The sequence below is a fragment of the Ochotona princeps genome, chromosome 21, assembly GCF_030435755.1.
Source record: "Ochotona princeps isolate mOchPri1 chromosome 21, mOchPri1.hap1, whole genome shotgun sequence".
Lineage (NCBI taxonomy): Eukaryota > Metazoa > Chordata > Mammalia > Lagomorpha > Ochotonidae > Ochotona > Ochotona princeps.
This window is the reverse complement of record NC_080852.1, coordinates 21,968,680-21,995,687: the sequence shown is the minus strand read 5'-3', so window position 1 is coordinate 21,995,687 and position 27,008 is coordinate 21,968,680. Positions and strand designations below refer to the sequence as shown.

At 42.1% G+C, this 27,008-nt stretch overlaps 1 protein-coding gene across 11 annotated transcripts in view; it reads right to left on the bottom strand.

The window, feature by feature from the left end:
• Window positions 1-27,008, bottom strand: part of ERC2 (ELKS/RAB6-interacting/CAST family member 2) — an 899,314-nt gene that overhangs the window by 323,955 nt on the left and 548,351 nt on the right. For all 11 annotated transcript variants that reach the window (XR_009247350.1, XR_009247349.1, XR_009247351.1 and 8 more), the window contains one exon: window positions 16,512-16,672. Coding sequence is in view for 8 of the 11 variants with exons in the window: in XM_058678726.1 (XP_058534709.1) it covers window positions 16,512-16,672 (161 nt within the window). In the remaining 3 variants the exon portion in view is untranslated. The remainder of the gene's footprint in view (window positions 1-16,511; window positions 16,673-27,008) is intronic.

Here is a 27,008-nt window from a genome sequence, read left to right as displayed (position 1 = left end):
TCCATGAATTTTAGAATTCCCCTGGAATACAGGGATTACAATTTTTTCACTAACCTAAACTTACATTCTAATGCCATTTTCCACATGCTTTTTGAACTACTTTTAATAGAACTCAGAGTCTGATTATCACAGAACACCCCACCCTGCACAGTGATTATTAGCTTACTCTACCACCGCCCCTCATTAGAGCACAAACTCCACAAGGCAGGGGTCGTGTATGTCACCAGGACCACAGGACCAAGCACAATGTCTTAGAAGGTATTGGGAACTGTGGGATGCAAAGAGAAGGAATATATAGAACATTCAGAAGAGCTGGGACTTGAAACCCTGTGATGAGAAGAGCAGCAGGAAGCATGCACTTGATGTGAAGGCAAGAAGGTGGGACAGCGGGAGGACACAGGGGAAGGAGTGGAGGAGTGCTGCCGTAACTACCCCAGGGTTGTGAAGAACTCACTGCTTCTGTGGCCCCAAAGAGCAGAATGTAAAGAACGAAATAATCAAAGAAGAAAGGAGCTCAAGGGACTGTGCAACAAATGAGACTGGGTTCTCTGAAGAGGGAACAAGTTTTTTCAGAACACGGATGATTCCATTTATTAAGACTTCCCAAGAAGCAGATGTGGGCTAAGTGGTGTAAATTCAGTAACTCATTGAATGCTCAGAAAGAACCCCATAGTGGAGGTAATGCCATTGACACACTCGGTCAGGAACATGGACTGAACAGAGTAAGTTGAAGGGCTGTGATTCAAACCCAAGTCATCTGAACCAGACCCAAAGTCCAAGATCTTTACCCTGTGCTAATACAGTCCTTATGACCTCAGGGATCAGAGGGCAACTGAACAATCACTTCCCAGAGATGCTGGGGTGAGATCATAGGCTAGATGTTCTCAATACAAAGTGTGTATGATGATACAATCATCATACCCCTTATTCGTTACCCTTGAGTCCTGCCTGGCTCAGGGTTAACTGGCTAGCAGTCTGTTGGGGTGTGGGACTTGGCTTTCCCACTTCCCACTCCTTTAGGAGCACCTGTTTCTTCCTAGCTTCTACTGTAGCCAGGCTAAGAATGCTGTCCAAATTCCTGATCCATCTGTTATGCCTTCCTGAGCTGTTCTCCTATGGGGTCAATACAAAAATCAAGCTTAATCCAATAATTCCCCCCGGTCACCTAACTAAAGAATATTGTTGGGTATGGAAGCCATCTCACAACACTTGCAGATCACTAAGGTGGTGCCAAGCTAGAATGGGTAGAAGACGTTGAAATAATCAAGATCATAGTAAATCTCCAGAAAGTGGGGAATAAGTCCAAGTCATTGCTGCACTAGTATCTAGTGAAATGCGAGCTCTTCTGTTCCTAAATGAGAGTAAAATGGATTCTTACTCAAAAACAACTTGGTAGAAACATCTTTTTTTCTGATAAAACGAAATTCTTTCAGTGAGTCGATGTGATGTGGACATGAACAAAAATAGTATAAGACAGTGAGAAGTTGTGTCCAGACCTTACTGGAGATTCAAGAGCCTGATCTCATTACAGAGGGAGCTTAGTTTCAGCTTTATCCCCAGAAAAGGTACCATGAACCATGACCCAGGCTGCAAAACTTGATGCCAAACACTAGTTCAAGTGTGCATCTCAAAAGTGATTTGTTTTTCAAAATCCTTACAAGTTGCCTTTCACTTAAGAAACTGAAAAGAGAAAAAGCATTGCCTTCCAGTTATGTGGAGAAATGTTGCTGATCATTAAGAGTAACAAAGTTCTACCCAAATATATATTTATTTCAACCCTGGGAACACTGAGACTTAAGCTTAAGCCAGGGAGAATACAGCCGAAACTTAAGGAATGTGTCAAGTGGTATAAATCCTCCTGATTTCCCCCACAAAATACCACCAAATGATCCATTTTTCTGTTTAATAGCGTTTCTTTAAAAAAATTAAAATCTAAGCCTTTTACATTTGAATCCCAGGGATTTCAGCTTTATGGGGAAAAGCTATCATTAGAATTCTCCTCCACCTTAAAGTGTTTGTAATTTGGTGTCAAAATGTTTATATGAAAAAATAATGTTTATACTGAAATATTTATGGATGAAATTATATAGTGTCTGGGATTTTCTTCAAAATAATCCAGGGATAGGGTGGGAGAGTGTGGGATAGAAAGGAAACAGGATTGGTAATATATTAAATGACTGAAGTTCAACGAAGGGTATGTGTGGGTATATTTTACTTTTGTATATTGTAATTGACATTTCTTTCAAAAAAAATTTAACCATAATTTAACCAAGCCCACTGGGCCACCAATTAGGAAAGAGATGATTCACAGGGGAGTAGTCCCCTCAAATCCTTTTCCTTTGGAGAAAAGAAACTACCACCCATCGCTCTGAGACTTGGTGCTTGGGCGTTTGCCCCAGATAGCAGCCGGACCGGGGTGGGTGGGGGGCTCTTTGGTTCTTTGTGACATTTCTTTAAAAAACATGCAGACTAGGCTGTTGTAGCCACTTGCAGAGTGAACCAACAGATGGAAGATCTCTCTTTCCCTTTCTCTATGTAACTCTGCCTTTAATTTAAGTAAGCCTCAATGGCTAAATCCTCACCTTGCAATAGTTAAGTCTCAATGACTAAATCCTCACTTTGCAAGGGCCGGAATCACATGTAAGTGTCAGTTCATGTCCCAGCTGCTCCACTTCCCATCCAGTTCCCTGACTATGGCCTGAGAAATCAGCACAGGATGGCCCAAACCCTGGACCCTCTGCACCTGCATGGGAGACCCGGAAGAAGCTCCTGGCTCTTGGCTTTGGATCAACTTAGCTCCGGCCATTGTGGCCATTCAGGAAATGAATCAGTGGATGGAAGATCTTTCTGTCTCTCTCTCTCTTTGTAAATCTCATCTGTTTTTCCAATAAAAATAAATAAATCTTTAAAAAAATTTCCATTGCGGCCCCTAACACATTGAGTCAAGTGCCATGGTAATTCAGGGAGGAGCTGATCCATTGGCACATGATGAGAAACTATAAACACAGGTGAGCTAGGACTAACACAGCTGTTCTCCACCAGCAAGTCTATCATCTCAGGGGCTTCTGGCAATGTTTGGAGATATTTTCATTAGTCACAACCAGGAAAAGAGGATTAACACAGTCAATGAGCAGAGGCTATGGATGCTAATAAACAGAAGGCAACACCATGAATTACCCAGTTAAACGGTAATGGGGCTGCTGTTGAGAAACTCTGGGCTAGGGCAGTAGTTATCACAACATTTTCTTCACAGAGTTGGTGTTGTGGCATGGTGGTTTAAACTGCTGCCTACAACACCAGTATTCCATAGGGGGTCCAGTTTGAGTTGCAGCTACTCTACTTCCCATAAAATTACCTGCTGATATTCACAGGAAAACAGCAGAAGATGGCCCAAGTCTTTTGACCCCAGCACACAAGTGGGAGCTTCTGGATTCTGGTTGTGGCCTGGCATGGCCTGACCCTGGCATTTTGGCCATTTCAGGAACTGAATCAACAGATGGATGGCCTCTCTCTTCCTTGCCCAACTCTCCCCCCACCCCAATAACTCTACCTTTCTAACTAATAAATGTTAAAAAAATTAGTTGCCTCAGAGTCTCCTTGCATGATAAAGGATACAAGAGGGAATCACTAGGGGAAGCAGAGGGAAGAGTTGGCAAGGAGAAGGAAAATAGAGGGCCACCCTGCAGAGACTCCATCTGCAGTCTTATAAACGTGGCTTCCTCCAGGGCTCTTTCAGTCTTCCACTGCTCAACAGAATCAATGCCACCAATCTAAGCCAGCTCTCTCTACCTTCCTCACTAGAATGGCCACAACCACCTATAGCCTCTACACCAAAGACAAAGTGTGGTGCAGTGGTCAAGCACAGGGTCAGACTATACCATAATCCCAACAGGCTCAACCCCCACCTGTTCTCTGTGACCTAGGACTAGTTATTCTGCCTTTCTGCTTTCTTAGATCCATGATGGAGATGACCAAAGTGCTTATCTTGGAAAGCAATGGTGACGATTAAATTAACTGGTATCTATGCATCTATGTATATGATGTCTGGTACATTTTAAGTATACTATAGCTACACTTTGTTATTATCAATTCATAACCCAATTAGATCACTTCAATTCCAAGGGTTTCCATCCTTAAGATAAATATTAACAACCCGTCCATGGTCCCAGGGCCCATCCTCATCTTCCCCTTCTCTGTGTTCCAGCCACATAGTCCTTCTATGAGCTAATGAAAGGTCTTTGTACAGGCAAGTCCCCTCCTCTGGGAATGTCTGCCTTCCAGCCCCATCTCTTTACCCCATGAATTGCCACACACCCCACACCACATGGCTGACAGCTGCATCTACAGGGGGCCATGTTATGCTTTCATGGTTCAGAGGACATTCACTTTCATGCCCATGTACCCCAGCTGGAATTCTGCATTCAAACCTCTAATCCTTTGAGAGGGCATTAGAGCATACACCAGGTACTCCACAAACACTCCTTCTTTCTATCAAGAAGTATCTTACTGATAATGTGATGTGTGTTATGAATGATTCAGGGGCTATCCCAATGACTGAATCAATGAGTAGAGTGTGTAGCTTGTATCTCCATCTCAATGCACTTGAACAGTTTCCACAAAGGGCTATATATAACTAGCCTCAGCTTCATAGAAAGCAAAAGCACTGTGAGCTTGGCTGTAACAGGGTTGCCCCTGGCTTGCAGGCAGCTGCACATTTTCCAGGAACCCCTAGAATACTCTTTCCTTCCATCTCAGGAAACTCTTACTTGCTAATCCAAACCAACTCCCTCAAGTTCGAAGAACTGGGGAAGGTTCAACCCCTTGTAAAGAGACAGAGGACTGTTCTCTGGGGATCTCAGCCCCACATTTTCCAACATGGATGCAACAGCAGTTGTTCATGTTGAAGGGTCATTTGAAAGTCACAGCAGAGTGATTCTGCTGTACTCTTTTGACTTTAGCATCAAGCAATCTGCTCGTATTTTCAAAATGACTTAATACAGGCAATATAAACATCTTCTAACAACACTCTCTGAAATCCTTCTCCCAAATCTTATATCTGACTAGGACATTGCAGTAGTCCCAAAGGACAAAAAACTAACCACAGTGGTTCCAATGAGGAGATGGCCAGAAAAGGTTTCAGCAGGAGGGCTGGACAGGGTTATTGAGAAAAATGAGATGTTGAGGTATCTAGAAACCAGGAGGAACATGCAACCCTTGCCACATATCAGGCTGAAGAGTAGAAGGAGAAATAGGTTCATCCAAGTGACAGTTGAAGCCATCCAATAGACACAGATGAGCTACAGTAAAAGAGAGGCTGCCATATCAGACATGTGTCTCCAAGACAAAAAGGAGCAGGAAGGAAATATGATAGTCTTTTTTTCCTCCCAACTCGAGCAGTGCTGTCTATTGGCCCCAGGTCCAACCAGGAGTCAGCTATGAAGGAAGTTTCAGTGATGTAACCCATATGGGTCAGCATGCCAGAGATGAACCATGGGCAAGAACAACTACTGGGCCTACCCAATCCTCCAATGCTTTATCATAAGGCATTAGCTGAAATCAGCCTTGGAACTACATTGACGGGAATGTCTTCCAAGAAAATTTTCAGAGGCAGATCCAGAGCCAGAGGGAGAAAGACACTCCAGGCTTCAGGCTCAGTGATGGGAACGCACAAGCACTGGCTTCAGAATCGAACAGAAAGCACTGTAATTGTTATTGTAACTGCATGCTGGCACCAGCTCCAGAGCTCTCTGTAAACCTCTTCATGGAAATGAAGCATCAGGTGAGCTAATCCACAATGTTGGCTTTGGTATCCTGCAGGTCCAAATTAAGATCCAGGGATATTGGCTTAACCTAGAGATCACGTCAAATGCTACATTTCAAGTTTCAATATGTTGGTTCCTAAGTTTTATGAAAAACAAAAGACTTTGGCCATACTTGATGATGGCTTGGCTCCAAACCATAGTTCTCAAGGGGACTCAAGCAGTCTCCACTTCATATACTTCATACCCGCCCCCCGCCCCAGCACAATGGACAGAACCAGCCCCAACTCTGCCCCAGGCTCACTTGCTATCATTCTCTTTCACTCTCTTTTTATCTCTTTTTACATATATGATCTGCCCTCTATGCAAAAGTCAAAATTAGAATAGAGCCAGACATGCATATTGAAAAAATTCAGAAATCATTTTGGTTGCCGTGACTTTGTAAGGCATTACAACAGGAATACGAACGGGGAGAGAAGGAGAGGACAGGGAAACTGGAGATATGGAGAAAGAGAAAAAGGTTGGGCTGGTAGAGAAGGCAGGAATAGACAAGAAAGGAGGAAAGGCAGAAGAAGCAGCCAGTGAGCAGCAAATTATCATTTTTATCACATTCATGTATTATTTCTACAAATTTACATTAAATGATTACCAAGGGCCAAGAATACACAAAGCCTTCCCCACCTCCCTGCCATCCTCCTCTCTAAGTCTTTTCATCTTCATTGACAAGTAACCCTTTGTGATGTTTTTTTCTCATAGGGTTGAGATTTCTCCTTTTCATAGCTAGACTAAATTTCACTACTCAAAGAAGACATTAACATGTGGGAAGAGAAACCTACACATTTGGGATTTGTCCTAAGTTATAGCCTTCATAGTTGAGGCAGATGCTAACATCTGGGTAGCGGCCCAGGGGAGAAGACCTGGGTACCAAGGGAGATGTAAGGAGGGATGGAACATGTGTAAGGAAGAGGCTGAGCTGGAGAGGTGCTATCATTCATGCACCTACATGACTGCCTCCCCCTGGAGAACAGCCGACTTCATATTCTTAATTCATAGGTGGGTAGACTTAGGACCAGAGAGAAAGCCACAGGTTAGAGAACGACTGAATGCCTGAGCCAGTTGCAGGCTGTTGAGCAGCACGCATTGAGGATGTAGGTCTCTGGGAGCCCAGCCAGAGTTTATAGCTCGTGCAGGGAAGGAGGCTTTGGATCTGAGTCCTGTGCCAATTCTGCCAGAGAACTGGCTGGTGAGATGCTCTGCAGTCTCATGAAAGCAACCCAGAGTCGAGAGGTCCAAATCACAAACACGGACTAGGAATGCCCCACTGTTTCCTCGAGGCCTCATCACCATCCCAACTGGGAAAAGGACTTCCTGCCATGAGCCCCGCTTAGAGGTTAAACCAGAGATGAGATCCTATACCACATTTCTCTCTTCTCTCATGAAAGAAAATCTAGTCTAAAAAAGGGAGGTTAATAATGTGTTTTTTCCCCCCAAGTTTGGCACTATTGGAATTTGGGGTCCGAAAATCATCTGTTATTGGGGACTGTTGTTGTGTAAGATGTTTAGCAGGGTCTCTTGTTCCATCTGATGCAGTAACACTGATTCTCCAGCTGTGACAATTAAGTGTCTCCAGACCTTGGTGATTGTTCCTGAAGGACAAAAATCACTCCCCCATTGAAAAGCATAGCTTCCAGAAAGCACAGAGTATGAGCATACTTAGTGGGGTCTAGATCCCATTTCACAGATGCAAAGCTGAGATCAGAACTGTCTGGGTTCATCCAATTCAATGGGCAGATCCAAGCTGCCAATGCCAGTACTGTTAGCCCTGTTGACTGCACCACACAATTCTTATTTTAGGACTTGACATGTGATCTTGCTGTTTCATCTGCCCCTTGAGTGTCTCGCTGTGTGATGCAGCTGCCCCACTTCTTGCCTCAGTGGGTTAATCTGGCAATGGATTGGGTCAAGCACTTCTCAGAGTTCACCCAACAAGATGTTGCTCTGTCTTCTAATCCAAGCTTAGTCCCCTGAACTTGCTCTGTTTCAGAAAGGTGAAGGTCCATACATTTCTCTTTCCCCTACTTTCATGAGAAACCTTGCCCAGCTTCCAAAACGCCACTATGAGGATGGCGATAACACGAACTATGGTGTCTGGAATTATTTAAGCTCTATGATTCACAAGCATTTAGATTATTTAACTGTGGATTATGATTATTTAAGCTGAAAGACTATACCTCTCTAGCTCAGAAAATGTTTGTATTTCCATTAAAACCCACTAAGTCGAGGGTGCTCTTGATTGACAGTGTTTGCTAGTGAAACTACACATACATGGCACAGACAGTGTGTCTCTGATTTTGTTTTAAGATGAAGCTGACTCCAGAGGTTTCCTCCAACTAGTGCCCTTCCTGGCTCCTCTCTTCCATCACCACCTCAGCCTGCTGTCCTGCTGCTCCCCAGAAGCAAGCTGGCAGATGGCTCTCTGCCCACTGTTGTTTACTGTTCAATTAGAGTTGGTCTCACCACTGTCATACTCGAAATTGTTACAACGGTAACCCAAGTGCTCCACTAAGAGGGTTATTACTCATGGTTAAGATGGTGGACTGCAGCCTCAGACAGACTTGTACTTGAGATCCTGGCATCTGACACATCACGGTATGTATCTGCAGAATGGGGAGCAGTATTGTTCCCTACCTCCTAAGAGGCAGCAGCACTGCGCGGGTGAAGTGCACAGTCCATGTAATTAAGCACTCAATAAATGTTCACTGATAATATTAATCCCCCTGTCCAAAGTCTGCATGGACTGAACAGAATTTATGACAGGCTTGGTTTAATTTCCTGAAGGCATCTTAAACTACAGGTACTACATTCCTTAAGGCAGGGAATAGGAAAGCGCTGTTGATTTTGTCTCACCTGCACTTTCATACATTTCAGTTATTTCCCTTTAATGATTTCTGAAATACATCCCTGCCCAGCTAGTATGTCTATTTCACATCCAAAGTGTTCTATGAAAAATAAATGCTAAGCAAAACGAAAGATATTTTATCATGGTCCTATCAGAGAGGGCAGAGTTTTAAACCAGGCAGTATTTTTTGTTTGTTTTGCTTTGCTTTTGTAGAGTTCTTTAAGAAAGAAAACAAAGTTCCCAGCATCTTTTGAGATACATCATCCATGTCACAAATCATTTAGGGAAATTATGGGCAGGTGTCTATACCATAATGAGTCTTAGAGAACACCTTGGCCCCTTCCTTGTTATGTAATTCTCTGTCTAGCTTCTGGAACATGTCATACAGCCTCTATACCTTTAACATTTGTTCAGGCTACAAGATCTTTTTACTTCTTAAGCTCTACATCTCCAGTGTATTTAAATGGCCCTGAGGCAGCAACATAAATTCTACCCACTTCTTTTCTTACTTGTCATTACCTTTAATATTTCAAAGAAGCATTCATTGTTTTAACCTTCTCAAATGTGATGCTCCTCATTGGCCAGTTATCCCTCCAGTAAGGCAAAACTCTAAGGTGTCCCCCTACTTGTTCACTCACCACATGACAGCCCCGGATTTACTAACCATGGCAAATAAAATAAATTCAGGTATGCCAGAAATGAACTCAGATCGACAGGAGACACATATGCATCCAGATAAGCCCTGCTAGGTATATTCTAGAAGTATAGTTGCAAAGTTGTTGTTGTTTCGTGCCCAATGGGATGACAGTGCGGTTGACCTATTTTTATTTTGCATACTTTTTTCATTTCTGCAGAGACTGCCAATTGCCCACACTACACATTCTTCCCTTTCTTTCTTTGGCACTCAGCTCCCAGACTGTTAGCTGGGCAGAGAGTCGTCCACCTAAAGGTTTCATTTTCTTGCTGGTCTTGAAGCTAAATGTGACTTAAAAAGCCTGATATGAGTTCTCATAGCCTGTAGAAAAAAAAACAAGCAACAAACAAACAAACAAACAAACAAAAATTCTGCAAAAATGGAAGGAATTTTTGTTAACAGTCCTTTTTTGTTCATTTAGGGCAGCACTTAGCTAAGTGCCTATGTCCAAGAATTGATTCTGATTAGTGCCTAGGATTTATAACAGCCCCTGTGCAGAGCAGATGCTGACCAACAATCTGTGAAACGATTGGCAGGCATAACATATAGGTCAAGGAGGTCACTTTTCTTCTTCCTCCTTTTTCACTCTGGCTGGAACAAGGACTGGACAGTCAGCATGGAGGCAAAAATCTTGCATCATCAGGTGGAAGCCAAGTGCTAAGAGTGACAAAATATTAAGACAGAGGGATAGCAGGTTCCCAGTGACTACAGGGTGACTTGCACATAAGGACTTCTGGAAGGTGGGGTTTTCTGCTCCTTGCAGTTGAAGCTAACTAGAACATTTCACTATTCTGAAGTGAGTTTTTTATAGTTTATGTTAAACTTTACTTATTCATCGTAAGTTTTGTAGACAGAGGTCTTTTGTCTTCTGCTGTGTGTTTTATGCCACTAACATCATGGTTAAAAGAAGGAGATAAACCACAAATGGGAGGTAGTTGTGCACTTAAGTCACTGTCTGCAGGTCAAACCCAATCGACGTTGAATGAGTCATCCTGACATCTTAGTCACCTGTCCTCCATCACCACACGTAACTTAGAAGTCTGCAACAGCCTTGATCCCTACTCCAGAATACTCAAACACCTCTTAGAACTGTGCAGGTGGTGGACAGAAACTGACAGACAAAAATATGCTACGGCACATTACCGTAGTATTCCAGTTTTTTTTTAAACTGGGCATGCAAAAGTTCTACTACATAAATCGTTGGCTACATTGGAGAGAAACTGTTAGATGGTGACAAAGAAGGACACTGTTGAACGCTTAAGGCCAAACTGGAATTTGAAGACAGGATTTGAGTATATTGGTATGATGGGCATGCCTAGCAAATTACACGATATTTACAATATATCATTTCTTATGGCCTAAAATTACTGCCTCATAAATTCATTTCAGTCAATCTTCCTGGCATTTCCATAAAACAGTATAATTTCCTTGAAACTGAGCTTATCAATTGTAAGGAATGGTTCTCTTCCAAACTATCCTGGGTTCCATTCATCCTATCCAAATTCCCAGGCACTTGGGTTCCTTCATAAAGATCTGGGATTTGTTTCATCTCATAGCACATGGTAAAGAATAAAGAAATTTTTAAAATCATTTTCTGCACATGGTTTCTTCTTTGAAGGGTGCTTACCTTCTGAGTGGTTCTCTCTCAGAAAGGATCTGGATTGAAGAGTTAAACAGGGAAATGCCCTTGAATAAGCTGCCGTTTTACTTCCCTGCAAATGTCCTAAAATAACCCAGTGTATACGTAGGCTTGTGAGGCTATCTGGATAAGAAGTCCAAAATCCAACAATTTTCGGTAAATTCAACTGTATATATTACATCATTTAAAGAGTTAAAAGGCAGGAAGAGGCCATTTAAAAATTTTACGTTAAAGCACAGGGAATTACACAGAATGTCTAAAATATACACTTTGAGTTATCTATTAGTTGACTATCAAACCTTCATTCAACTTAGCATTTTTATACTACATGGAAAATACCAGTAAGGCTACCTGTCTGCCTGTTAAATTACTATGGTAGTTTAATTGTCTGGGCAAATGCACGCATAGAGTTTTCTAAGTACTGTATCTCACAGCCTACAATTTCCTTTAGCCACAGATATCAAATTCACCTATCACAAATTAAATATTGAGCTCTGGTTACTGGAATGTAAGTTTATTAACTGGCATTAATAAAACAAAACATAGAATGATGTTCTTAATGCTCTTTTAATAAAACATCTTTTAAATAAGAGTTAATGCAATGGAGACAAGGATTACAAAATGAGTAGCAAGAGGCTTTATATTTTTCAAGGAAATGAATAATCTTATGTATAAGGAAAGATGAATATTATCCTGTTATACAAAAATACATGGAAATTATTAGGTCCTTCAAATGTGGGACTGATGGCTGGCAGTTTAGAAACCAACGAATAAAGATCAAACTGCAAAAGAGCTTACTACAGGAAAGAATTCAAAAGCTCTTCTTTGGAATGTACTCGGCCTCAGTCCCTGAAAGGATACCCACTTTGTGTGAAGGTACTCCCTCCTAACCCCCCAAACCAAGAGGGTTTTGGCCATTGGAAATGGCCTTCTAACTGGAATTCCAAATCTCTTCTGCTACATAAGAAACCACTAAACTACTTCATTCATCCATGTATTCATTCATATACCTGTGGATTCGTTCATTCATTTCCTTCCCACATTTTGCTTACAATGCATGTTTGACAAAGATTATTTCTGTTTGTCCACTAGAAAAGTGCCTGCCACATGATAGAAGCCCAATGAATGTGGACGAATATTTGAACTAACTCATCCTCTCTTTTCTCATGTGCTTGCTGAACGCCTATTCTATGACAGCTTATCAATGGCTCATGCTGGGAGGAAATTCCAATGCAAATAAAGATAGAGGTACATTGTGACAAACCCTAAAGTTAGAAGAGTCAGGCAACACTTTTCTGCTCTATGTTTGTTCTAAATCTAAAACCAAAAGATGGATTATTGCTTTCCCTACAAGAAGGACAGGGCAGGGGAAATGTAGATCTGTCAGGTGAGAAATGAAACGGCTGGGCAACAGTTATCACTACCCAAGTTAGTACTTACAACCCCTATGATGGTGCCAAAGTACTGTATCCTGACTGTGGAGGACACACAAATTTCTGCATGTAATAAAACTGCAACACACACACACACACACACAGATGCACATAATACTGAGGTAATCTGCACCAGCTTAGGGAAGTATACCAATATAAATTTTCTGGTGTGTTACTGCACCACAATTATGTAACACAACCATATGGAAATCAATGACAGGTACCAGAAACCTCTCTGTACTATGTCTTGCAACTTCAGATCAATCAACAATCATTTAAAATAGAATAAGGCAGTAGGATGCTTATCAAAACATCTTCATGTTAGCAAAACATTGAAATTAAGATAGAATCTCAGTCATGAAGCACACTTAGGTGACTGTAGTTTGTATAGGACAATCAGAAATAACACAAGCCTGCTGGTGACATGCGAGAGTGTTGACATTCAGCGAACAAAAGAAGTGGGATTTATAAAATACACAATCACAAACTCATTTCCTTTTAAAAATGAGAATGATGCACAAAGCATATATCAGCACCATCGCTGTCTACTTCTACTTGTTAGCACCACGGCTGGTCTGGTGTTTCCTATACTGTACTTCCACATTTGTACCTTTTTATTCCTCTAAAATGAGCAGTGCTGCCTAATAAATATTCAAAAAAAATTCAAGTGTCCTGTGGATGGAGCTCTAGTGAATTCTACACAGCACCAGTGGGGGGAAAAAATGGGACAAATGGGACAACTACATGGAAAGACATGGCAGTTCCATATAAGGATAAATGAACCACCTGTAGGGGTTCACAGAACATCAACTGTCACCTTATAAAGCCCACGGCCTCTGATGCGAATGGAGTTCACCAAGGCCTGGCAAATGCCTTTTTAATAATTACAAGGACCAGTCTGGCTTAGGAAGGCTGGGAGGTTGCACTGCCAGCTGTCTTCTACTTCTTGAATTCTGTTGTTTGATTTTTGCAATGAATTTAACAGATTTCACCTCTCATTTTAAAAACTCTTTTCATGTTTCAAAGCACTTTCACAAGTGCTGGCTTATATTAATTTAAGCATTGTCCTTAAGGAAAAAAAACCCTGTAACAATTCTCTCTGGGTTAGGCAAGGTAGGCATCATCACCTCCATTTGAATGAAGAGAAATCTGAAGTAACCAGAGTAATCCTTCATCTGGAGGGAAGACAACGATTAATGATAAGATCGTGGTTCCTTTCTCTTGATTCAGGGCTCCATCTTTCTTCCCTTTAACAACACACAACCTCTCTTCTTACAAGGATTTGGATATTGTGTAGATCTGTCCTGATGATGCTTGCATGGTGGGTACCAGTTGAGTGAAAGACACAGATGGATAAGCACCAGCAAGTGTAACACCCATCTAACTGCGCCTGTGAATGTCTACTAACTCAAGGTCAAGTCACTGCTAGTTCATTCAGCTTGGGTTCAAACAGCCCAGAGGCTGATATGTCTTGCTCAGGTTTTCAATCAGTTCACTTGCCTTGTTCCAGTCAAGAAACCCAAGAGTTAGGCTTAGAGGCCAGTTAAACAGTGAATGGGGCCCACCCTGGGCTTAATGAAGCACGCCTTTGTTACTTGAACCGAGGGAATTAGCAGAGGACTTTTGTATTTATTTTGCAGTGGGCAGCAGATTAAGCACTTCAGCAATAATGTGGCAATTCACCAAAAGAGGTCTTACTTAGGTGCTATCTGAATTCATGAAATTAAGTGGGAAAACACACACAAGAAAAAGGTTTATATGTTTTATAAAAATAAATCCAAATCTTGGATAAATGATACTCTTCACTAAGTGTATTAAGCACATGACATATTTTCATTGGCCAATGGTGCCATTTACACCAATACATTATTTTTTTGTGCCAACCTCTCTGCCCAGTGACCTTCCCCCCACCTCAATTTACTGCAAGTTATTACAGGAGGAAACAGGAAGGTCAAAGAGGCCATTGGCATTTCAAGCAAGCCAGAGAGCCCCCCAAGTAGAAACAATACACTTCATGATGTCCAATTTTCCCTAAATTTTGAAAACATGCTATCTCTTGGGGAGAGTGGCATTGTTGTGCTGTGGGTTAAATGGCAGCCTACAATACCACCACTAGCATCTCATGCTGGAGCACTGGTTTAATTCCTGCCTGCTCCTCTTCTAATCCAGTTCCCTGCTGCTGTGTCTAGAAAGGCAGTACAAGATTGCCCAATTACTTGAACCTCTGTTACTCATATAGAAGACCCAGATGGAGTTCCTTCTGCCTGACCCAGCCCTACCTAAGAAGGCCATCTGGAAAGTGAAGCAACAGACAGACAATTTCTCTCTTTCTCTGTCACCCTGCATTTCCAACAAATAAAACTTTAAAAACAAAGGCAGGAGGGAATGGATACTATCTTCTAATGACATAATAAGGTTACTTTGGAAGACTTAGAGTTCACATGGGAACAGCTGGAAAAAAAAGAGAGAACCTCGGCTGGACTTGACATAGCACATACAATGAGATGAAAGTGGGGATTAACTAAAGAATGACTGAGGAAGTCAATGTATCTAAATGTCACAGACACTTGAAATGCTTCTTCCTGGTTACACAATATTCAATCTGCAAATATTCTACCTATTGACTCATTCAACAGCTGGTGACCTCCGATCCTATGCCTGGCACTACTCTAGGAAGCATAATTACTCTGCAGTGACTCAAATTCACAAAAGTTCCAGAATTGATGAAAGTCACATAAACCCAACAGGAAAATGAGGTAGGAGAAAGAGAGCTTGAGGTAGACGACTTCGATTTTAATCCTGGCCAGATGGTTTTAAACAAATTTATTTAATCTCTCCGAGTCTCACTCAGTTCCCTTACCTCTAAATGGAGTATAATATCAGTTTTCATTATATCAGTTTTTACTAGGAAAAAATGCTGGCTTACATGTGAAAAAAAGTAACTTATCCTTTGGTCTTGAAGAAAGTAAGGTAGTTGATGAGGCATAAAAGGTTTGTCCTCATTAATGAAACCTTCAAAATACTTCAGTCCATATTTTCCATGATCTAAGCTTTCTGCTTTAATGTTAACCATGTGTAAGACTCGGTGGGTCGTGATAAGGTCACTCTTCCATACCTAGCCACCAATTTTAAAGCCTGTTTTACAGGCTTAAGATGCCACAATTATGTACATTTCCCTTTACTGTGGAAGGAAGTTGGACTTAAAGGGATATCTTATATTGGTCATTTCATTACAAAATTTACAGAGATGTTATTTCTTCAGAAACACACTCATTGCAACTGATTACTATTAAAACAACCTCAGCCAACAACAAAAATCTTTGCAGTGATTTCAACGCCACCCCCGCCCCAGTGTTATTCTAGGATGTTACTATTCATTGTGAGAGGGGAGATGAGAGCTGAGTATTAGTGCGTGTGCCACAAGACCCCAGGAATGACCAATCCCAGCACTGAGCTGCAGTTTATTCAACTGAAGAAAGCAATCAATTCGGATCCCGCCTTCCTTTACCCATTGCTAACTTGCCATGAAGAAGTGTGTGGAGCCGGGAAGCAGGAAAATCTCAACTTACTTTTCAGTCCAGCAAATCAGACTTCTCTGAAAACTAAAAGGTGCTAACCTTAAGATTCCGAGAGCCGACACAAACCAGGTATTGTACACAAGCAACAAGAAACATAATCAGCAAAGTTACATTCACAATTAGGGAATGCCTCCTTAAGAAATGTTTCCTCCCAACCCAGCAGTGTTCAAATTACCATTGTGCTTAATGAGACCTCTGCCTCGTGGCTGCCTCAGACTTCTGCAACACATTCATGGATATCTAGTGTGGCCCATAAAACACAGATGTAAAACCTCTCCTGCTACATTGAATTTTTTTTAATAACAGATGTGGAAAACATTCAGATGGAGATACCAAAGTTAGAGTTGAAAAAAATAAGAAGTGTTGTCTCAGCAATGACTAGTAGGGTGTTAGTTAAATTACTCATTCTCTGGGCTCGTTTTTTCCCCCACGTTCCCTAGCTCTTACCTTCCCCACCCTCAAAGAGTGGTCAGAAGAGCAAGATGACAAAAGCAAAGATGGGTACTCACTTCATCTCCAGGATCTCTTCCAGCTGTTTCCTCCGCTCTATCCGAAGGTTGGCCAAGTGGGCTTCTTTCTCAGCCAGGGACTGCTGGGTGGAGGCGAGGCGGGCTTTGGTGGCGTCCAGTTCCTGCCTGGTCTTCTCCAGCGTATTCATCAGTTCCTCTATCTGAAAGGCACGTGGAAACCTGGGTGTTAAAGTCCCTTCATTCAAACACAAGGCATTCCTTGCTAACCTGTGTTCTGATGATAAGCACAAAGAAATGATAGTAGTCTTTGAATTAGGCAGTGTCTTGGAGGGCCTTCTTTGCCACTGATTAAAAATAAATGTTCCAAATGGACATGCACACGCATACACACACCAGTCCAAATTTCTCTGAGACACATATTCAGTTGGAGTGCCCACAAACCTTTATAAAAGCTGTCTAATGTATTTATTAGAAGTAGGGGGTAGTGACTTGACTGATACCGACCTGTACTTAGTGAAAATCTCACATCATTTCCTCACAGTTGGGAGGAAGAAGGCAACACTTTGAGTGCATTTTTGCACAAGACAATACACTTTTGTGTGTTGGGCCCAGAGTGGCTTGACAGGAAGTTAATCCACATGTTTTAGATTCATTCATGTTGTTTAACTATCAAGGTTTGGTTTGGCACAAGCTGTTTGATGTCCAAGAGGCCTCAGGAGTCCTCCTTACCTCACCTTGTTGCCTTCCATACAGAAGGCAAGGTCTGGCCAAAGGTAAACAGAAATCCAGCCATAAAAGGTTCAAGTTCGGTCTGCTCCTGAAGTTTGAGAGGGTTCTAAACTTGAAATAAATGACATGTAACTTTTATAGGGTGCTAATACACCATAGAAATAAGCCAGACTATCAGATATCCATGATTTTCAGCCAGGTTCCCCTCCAAAAAATAAAAATGGGACTAGGAGTCTTAAAGCAAGGCTTCTCCTTCCTAAAGCCATTGGGGACTTTAAAAAAACCTAACACACAACAAAGAGGGTTGGTTCTCATGATTATGTTCCAGAGCCTTCTGTGGAGCAAGCTAGTGAAATGCCATCCCTTGCATATGCAGGACTAATCCACCCTGCCAAGTCAAAATTGTGGTTCCAGGAAGTTTCTAGATTCCAGGGCTGATATTTGGGTTTCTAAGTCACCCCTTGCAGCTGAACTTGGCACAATGGACTCATCTGTCACTAAAGTCAACACAGCACCCTTCATAATGTGTCAATGACATGTTCAGTTCCAATTCATAAAGATTTTCTACACAATTTCTGTAGTTTTACATGGAATTTATTCAGAATAAGCATTATTGCCCACATCTAAGGTAAATCTTATGCTTTTAAGACTCAGGCAAACCATCCTTCTTGCCCTGATAAAAAGAGGAAACTTAATAACTATGAAATTTAAAAGCCAAAACCAAAAACAGTTTTGAAAGTGAGGAACATAAAAGATAACCTGTGAAAGTCACAGAAACATACCTACCGAACAGCAGAATAAACATACAGTTTAAAAAAGCTGATCATGAACACTTCAAAATTTTATGTAAGTTCATAGAACCTCACACATGAGGACTAACAGTCCCCTACCAAGAATCCATGTTGATGCTAAAGAAGAATTTTTCGTTTTCTGCCTTACTTATTTATTTATTTTTATTTCAACCTGCTCAGTAGCCAGTGCCAAACACACACACAGCACAGCCAGTCCAGGCTGACTGCCTGACCCTCCAAATGAGATGCCTGTGTTCTCATGACATCCTGTGCTGTCACAAACTGTTCACCAAAGAGGGAGCAAGTCTCATCTGCCTAATCTGTCTTGTGACTGGAGGCTCACTTCTCTGCAATCTACAGGCAAAGATCCAATCCTTAGGTTTTTCATGTGTGCAGCACACCTACCCACCAGACTGGCTGGGGGCAGACACCAACTAGTTTTATATCAACTCAACTTTCAACAATTTACACTCTGAAGTACATAGCGTGCAGGCTGGTTCAGCGATTGTGACAATACCCACAGGGGAAAAGTTGAGCACCCAAGAAATATAACCAAGAATTTTCCCTCATGGAGATGTCATTTTGGCTTCCATAAATAACTGGTAGTATCAGGTGCGACTGTGATGCTCAACACCTTAGTAGCCAAGTTTTGAAAGTGTTTTCCAGGCCAAGGCTTCCCACTGCACATCAATTCATGGGGCCCTGAACAGCCCAGTGAGTGTGGCACACTGAAGACCACATGGGGCTAATTACTATGCTGCCCAAATGAAGGGGGCGTTGCAGAGCAGACATGGTTTCCTGGTTGTGGTGGTGATCGGGGTGGTTCAAATATTTCAGTTCTTTTCCCTAGACACACATGATAGGGATCATACTTTCTTCTCCCTTTAAGGCAGGTATGACTTTTTCCACTAAAATGATTATTATTTCCAGACAGAAGCATTTCAGTGCTAGCCCTCAACTTCATCCATTCCTTTTCCATGCTGTGGTGACTGCAGACACAGGTTCAGTTAATGTCCCTCCCACCCCACGCCTGAGTCCCTGAGTGAACACAATGAAGCCCAGGACCAAGCCACATCACATAAGCAAAACACAGACCATTACTATGCAACACCAAAGTCTGGAATCTATTTGTTAGTCCCAGCACGGCCAGCCCACCTTGGTCTCTCAAACTATCCAATTTATTATAGAGTGCTTTGGATTCTTTGCTCTCTTCCCACCACATATCCGCTCCTATCAAAAGGAAATCGCTTGGTAGTTTTGCTTTTCCATGGGAGTTATACTCTTTCTGGCCACTTCCATCTTGCTGTCTTTTCTTAGTGTGCAGCTACCAATTGCACGATTTTTTTAAAAGAACAATTTGGGGGCCTGATGAGATAGCCTAGTGGCTAAATCCTTGCCTTACATCCATCAGGATCCAATATGGGCACTGGGTTGTACCCTGGCTGCTTCCCATCCAGCTGCATGCTTGAGGCTTGGGAAAGCAGTAGAGGATGGCCCAAAGCCTTGGAATCCTGCACCCGTGTGGGAGACCTGGAAGAAGATTCTGAGTCCTGCTTTTAGCTCCAGCCGTTGTGACCACTTGGGGAGAGAGTCAGTAGATGGAAGATCTTTCTCTTTGTCTCTCCTTTTCTATGTTTATCTGCCTTGACAATAAAAAAAAAATCTTTTAAAAGAAAAGAATAATTTAGTTGGAAGACAGAGCAAGCAAACAGACAGACACACACACACACACACACACACACACACACCCCTCTCATGTCCACTGGTTTACTCTGCAAATCAAATGCCCACAGCAGTTAGGGCTGCGCCAGGATAAAGCCAGGAGCCAAGAAATCCATGTGGGCCTCCCACATGGGTGGCAGTGGCCCAACTACTTAGGACATCTTCTGGTATTCACCCAGACATTTTGGTAAAACTTGGATTTGGATGTGAAGTGGAATAATTGGGACTTCAATCAGCAATCTGCATGGGATGTCAGCACTGCGAGCCAGGGATTAGCCTATTGTACCACAACATCAGCACCACCCTTCAGAGTCTTAACCATTACCCCAAACTTTATCTGTTTCTTCATTGATGAAAATTTTAACTGAATCTATATATAGTAGTTTGTGTCTTAAAATTCATCAAGTGAGAGTCGTGGCATCGCCTGCTGTGTGATGGAGATAAGCCCCTTCTCTCTGCTTTAGTTTTCTCATCTGTAAATGGCACACAATGCAGTTCACCTTTCAGATTGCTGTGGGTACACATTTAGTGAGCACATTAAGTAAGATGATACAGCCCGTAAGACAAATATGTTCCCACTGATATCAAGAACATACTTTTTTTTCTGATAAGAATAAGATAAAGAAGATGAGTTTCCTGGTCAATTTCAGGAAAGAAATCATTATAACAAACTATATGACACAGAAACAAAAACTTACTTTTTCTTTTACTTAAGATTAAATAATATTTTTAGTAAAGATTTCCTAATTCCTACTGCCTACAGAAAAACATTATAAATCCTTTCTTATACTACCTCCATGTTTGTATATTTATACAACTGAGATTTTATACATACATACATATATTTATGTATGCATTTGCAAGCAAATGTATAAATTTGTAAATAATCACATTTTTCATGCCCCTCCTGGAAGGTGAGGCACAGCAACAAGTCAGCACTCTGTAACTCAGAAGGGCGTCCCCACCACTACTCCAGCTGTCCCCAGGATCTTCAGACTTTGCAGCCTCCAGAACAATAAGAGAGAAGTGTTAGCCACGTGTAATTCAGTCTAGAGCAGCATGCAAGGACCTTGCTGCCCTGTTTCTTTTGCAAATGTATCTTCTCCCTTTAGCTTGCAGCTGGGTCCTTCCTCCTGTGTGTCTCTGTCATAGAGATTCTCCTCACCCATGGAGACATTCAGATGACAGATTGAGATCTGTCTCGCCAGCTCTCACCTCTATGCAGCTGCCTAACTAGCATTTATCTCCTTTTGCTCACTTGGCCCTGTTCATGGTTTCCTAAGCACCTGCCGATTACTTCCACTTGGATGTCCCAACATCACTTCCATTGAGGATGACCAAAGGTCAACACTTGGCCCATGCACACTTGCTTAAACCAAATCTGTAACACCAATAGCATCACCAACCTGCCACTCCTGAACTGCTGCCACTTGGGTCTAGTGCCACAACCTTTCCTCAGTCACTTATGTGTAAGACATCCAAGTCACCTTTGTCATCTTCTTCTATTTTGATTTCCATTCATCATCGAGTCACCACCCTACTGAAAAACACTGTTGGACCTATCATTCTTCCTTTCCTTCGGCACTCCAAGCTCAGGTCTCTTCACCTCTAGCACATATGACAAGGTTGTAACTAATTCTACAAAAATACACAGGAGTATATGCATGCATGTGTGAAAACATGTGTGTTATATGCATGCGTGCTCCCAACATCTATCCCTACACCGACCTCAAGAGAGATCAAAGTTGTACCTTATCAGCTTCTTCCCTACAGAGCACTTTTTTTTCTTCCAGCCAAGTTTGCTCCTGTTTACTTTGGGATTTTATGAATCATAACTAGCAAATAGTCAGCATCATGGAGCTAGCCCTCGGTGCAAAATGATGGGCACTGCAGATCAGGCTGAAGTGATCTCTTCAACGAAGAAGGAGAAAGAAGGAATGGGACGAAGAGGAGGAAAGAGCTGTGAGTTGGGGATAGAGAGTTTTGTTTTAAGAGAACAAGAGGAAATCCATGAGCCTATGGAACTGTAACATAAAAAAAGCTAAACACATGACTGTGCTAGACCATGCTCAAAAAAAAAAAAAAAAAAAAAAAAAAGATTGGGAAAGAGTTTAAAGTTGATAGGGGTTATTCCCAGGGCTCCTTCAATTTTTTCCTAAAGATCTAATTTAAAGGTTGGACTTCCCTTTTGACTTTTGTTCAGTTGTTTTAACTGTGTCTTTGATGGTCTGAGATTCAAAGAGCTTCCACAGGAATTATTGTCACAACGTGTCCCCCCATTGTCAGGAAAACATGCCTAAGCCATCAGTATTTTTTTTTAAAGATTTTTTTTTTTATTTTTATTACAAAGTCAGATATACTGAGAGGAGGAGAGATAGAGAGGAAGTGGAGCTGCCGGGATTAGAACCAGCCATCAGTATTTGTCAGATATATCACTGGCCTAACTCCAGTATCTCAGGGATTCCTGGTATTCACAGCTGTGGTTTTAAACTCTGTTGCCTGAAGCCTCCAGGGGTTCTAGGTCACCAGGAAGCCTGGGGGATGGTAAACAGCTGAGTGGAGCTGGGTGTGTGAATCAGCAGAAGTCTGAGTGCAGTGCCATACTCAAATGACTTACACAACATCCACCTGTTTCATGTGAGGCTCTCCACCTCAGAGGCAGTTGGACATTTAAAATCTGAAAATATATGTTTAGCACTGAGAAAGATGAAAAAGCACCACCCTTTATCTTCACAACCCTTTAACTACAGAGTATAGGAAAGGTTTCTGAGTTTCTGCTCCATAAGTTTAGCAATTCTAAGAAATTTCACCAAATATTACATGAAACAAGGAATAATATAAAGCTCTTCTTGCAATGGATGAAAAATGATTGATGCACGAAAAACTTCTCAAGGTCACTGATCATCAGGAAAATGTAAATGAAAAGCATAATGAGACATCCCCTCATTCTAGTCAGCATGACTATTATTCAAAAATCAAGAAATAACAAATGCTGGTGAGGTTGGGGAGAAAAATGTATCCTAATACACGGCTGGTGAGAACACAAGTTGGTACTACTGCTATGGAGAACAGTATGGAGACTTCTCAGAAAACTAAAATTAGATCTGCCATGTGACACAATTATCCCACTGTGGGGAATATATCCACAATAAACAACTCCAGTGTGTGAAAGACTGACCTGCACTTCTGTGTTTATCAGCTCAATTCACAATAGGAACCATAGGAGATCAACTTACATGTCCATCAGTGGGTGACTGGATAAAGAAAATGTGGTATCTACACATGATGGAATATTATACAGCCCTAAAAGAACTGGAATCCTGACTTTTGAAGCAACATGGATGGAAGTGGAAATCATTATGCTAACTGAAATAAGTCAGGCCCAGGAACACAAATGTCCCATTTTCTCTTATTTGTGGAAATTCACAAATACAAAAGTTGTGTGGATGTCCACCATTTGGTAATCAGTTATACAAGCATGGCCTAACTCAATCATGACATATAAATGACAGTACACTCTTCTTCCCCATGTTACTATCACTGCTGCGAATTCCTCACTCTGTCATACTAATATGTTTTCAAGGAAAAAAAAAACCAACAGATATGTGTATGTATATATCTACATTTGGAGAGAATGTGACAAGCTGTTAACAAATGCAAAATAAAGAAAATAAAAAGAAAATACAAGCTCTGAGCTCGGGGATTGGCAAGTATGAAAATATGTAGTGCAATCTTCATACAGAGGCAGCTCAGTTCTGTAGTTAGGAAATTGAGTCAGCCGTGAGCCTGCCATTTCCTAGTACCTGGTCAATATTCAACTCACTTTGCTCTTGTTTATTTCTGAATTCCAGATTTTTTCACTTATTATTATCTATCCCCCAGATCGTCTGATCCCCACACACATCCCTTAGGACAGCCCCATACACGCTCCTCTACTTATCAAAACTGCCCATCTTTCAAGGCTCTGCCCACAGCTGGCCTCCTCCTCAGCAGATGCAGCTTGAGAAGCAGTCAGATGTACCTAAAGAACCTCTATGACCTTACTTACCATCGATTTTAATCCCCAAATTTCCTAAACTTTGCTGCACAATGGAATCCTTTGGAAAGCTTAAAAAAGAAAATCCTAATGCCACAGCCACACTTTTCTGAATTAAATCAAAAATACTGGAAGGTGGGATCCAGGCGTCTGTATTCTATTAAAAATCCAGGTGACTCCAGGGTAAAGGCAAATCTGGGAAGCCTGGACAGGACTAACTTCTCTAAGCCTTCACATCCTTCCATAGAGAGTGCAGAGCAAATCAAAGCTCCCACACAGGGATGACGCAGTACAAGTGAGAAACTACACATCAAGCACTGAGCCCTCCCGGCTAACATCTGGAAACATCCGGTGTGTCCAGCCCCATACTCTCTCTCCCTGGGGAGGGTCTTCCATTTACACTGTTGGCACCCTTTCTGCATAAAGTGTTTTAGCCACTGCCTCTGGAACGAACCCCCTGGAAAACAGGGCCAGGGCTCCATCACCCAAAAAAGCCTCTTCCAGCCAACTTAGCGCAATAATGGACCAACTACAAGACCCAACCTGATACTTTCCTAGTGCTCAAGGTCCTCACCAAATGCCCTTGGAGTTTTTGCTCTGTTTACCTTCAGCACTCTTCATTCAGGAGTTGAAGCAACCAGGTTCCTGGGATTCTGAAAGCATGGGGACCCTCTGCTTGTGGCCACCCCAGCAGCTGCCAGGAACACCCAGGAACTGCAGACTGCATCCCAGGTTCTGAGCCGCCATAGAAGCAAGCAGCTTTGACTCCTGCATGGCATTCCACAAGCTCCCTTGCTCCTTTCTCATTTCATTTTCCCCCAGCTCACTGGGTGGCTCTCCTGTACTGGGCACCTTGCTGAACAGTGGCCCCAGCAGGTTCAGCCTCATAAACAAGCTGCTTGTGCAAGGAAGCTTGGAATCACACAATTATCTAATCACAACCATAATTAAAAAAAAAAAAAAAACCCTATGAAAGCACTGAGCAATACTTCTGAGGGGAGAAGCTCAGGCCCAGGCCAGAGGAATCCTGTTCTCCAGGGAAGTGCTGCTTGGAGAATCACAACCGTTATGAGCCAATAAAAGCTTTGGGGAGGTCCAGGGGAAGGTAACCCATTTGTCTCCATTTAACACAGCATGTGTTTCTTTCAGAAGCTCATCCACTGGCAATTCACCAGGCAGTATTTCCCTGGGTTAAAAAAAAAAAAACTGTTTTAGGGAAGGTGTTAAATTCCTAAGATGTCATTCTCAGGGAAAAACAAAGATTCCTAGCCACCTCAGAAGACTTCCAGAATACTCAAGATGTGTTGTATTGAAGATAATTTCCTAAATGGTCCTCAAATATGTCAAGACGGGGAGTCTGATCCTGGAACTAGGAAGCAAAGATTACATTTTGCAATATGTTGGCTTGGTGTTACATATCCAGGAAAAAAATCATGTCAGGTTTCTTTAAATAAGATGTCAATTTGGACTCACCAATTAAAAAACACCAAAGAAAACCCTGAATACTTGAAAACCACTCCTCAGTATGTTAATCACTCTATGTTATAGTGCATAAAAACTCTATGGAAAATGGTACCAGAACTATCGAGCTGTGTTTGAATAATTTGTACCTCTGTAAGCTTTATGAAACTGTTGCGTGGCTTTTCTAGGGTCAGGAGCTTAGCCGCGGCCCTACTGGAAGTGTCACAGCTCTTAACATGAACAATTTCTTAAGCAACATCTTTTTAAGCAACACAAGAAAAAAAAAAGCCTGTTGAAGATCTCAAATCATTAACATATGCCACTTTAAATTCACAAATGTGTATCTGTGAGCTAGCTCCTTTGTCAGTGATCCACTGCCATGGTTCTGTCCCATTTCTGGTTCATGCACAATTTTGTTTCCTCCCTGTTGTGCAAAAAGAGGCTTCCCTGGCAAAAACAGATCTTCCATTATTTTCATAAAACACCTCAACACCAATAAGCTATATACTGTAGCATGGAGTTGGTGTAGATTTTGAATCAGTTGTTGACATCCGTAAAGCCATATTTTAAAGACAGATGCCTTATGCTTCTCCACCCATCTTGGATTCCTGTTTTCACCCCTAACTGTGGGCAAGACGATGCTAGTTTTCACTTTGGATTGGAACCCAGAACCAATGCAATCTGCATTCCCCAGATTACAGCACCTGTGGGAACCGCTGGATTTGGCTCAACTTGTCTCTGTACATTGAGAGGAAACTTGAGGGGCCAGCACTGTGGTATAGGAGGTTCAGTCATTGACTTAATGCTGGTGTCCCAAACAGGACATGGTCTCCCACATAAGTACAGAGGCGATTTTCTGCTGCTTTCGTAGGCAAATTAGATTGGAAGTGAAACAGCCGGGACTTGAACAGGTGACCATATGGGATACTGCCATTGCAGCCAGTACTTTGATTTCTTACTTCACAATGCAAGCCCCCATCCAATAAATCTTTTATAAAATAATGGCCACCCTGGAACTGATGGTAACAAAAAGCACATGGCCCTTTCCTGGGTCCCAACAGGAAGAGGTACAGACAAGGACAGTACAGCCAGAAGATGTCTTAGGGGACTACTAACCCTGCTCTCCCCATTTCTCTTCTCTGATGTGTCTGTCTCCTCTGCCTTCCACTTCCCCAAACTGGAAATCCTCTGGCTGTGTCCTGCCTAGACCCAGTTGCTCCCTCGGACTGTGTTATAATCTCTTCCACCCATACTGATACTCTAACTTATCAGATCCTGTTAAACTATGTTAGAGGATGCAAATGAGTAACAATCCTTTCCAAAGGGGCCTTCAGCATTCTTTATTCCAAGTGTTTTTGGCTCATTAGACCTCAATGAGAAAGAGGTTGGGTATGGAGGTGGGTGTCTGGCCCAGCAATTCATGTCAGGGTGCCTGTGTCCCACATCCAGTATCTGGGTTCAATTTTCAGCTCTGGATATGAACTGCAGTTCCACAGGAAGCAACAGTGGTGGCTCTGGTGGATGGGCTCTTGACATTCACGTAATACACTGGTAGTGAATTTTACCTTTTTCTTTTGACCCAGCCCAATCCTAGCTGTTGCAGTTATCTGGAGAATGAACCAAAAGTTGGCACCTTACTGTCCTTTTGCCTCTGAAATAAATGCTTAAATACTGCAGGAAAACAAGTTAAGCTGTCACTTGTGGAGAGGGTATCCCATGGTAGTGTGCCAGTTTGATTCCTGACTACCTTCCTTCCAAATCTAGCACTCTGCTGTTGTGCTTGGGAAGGCAGCAGAT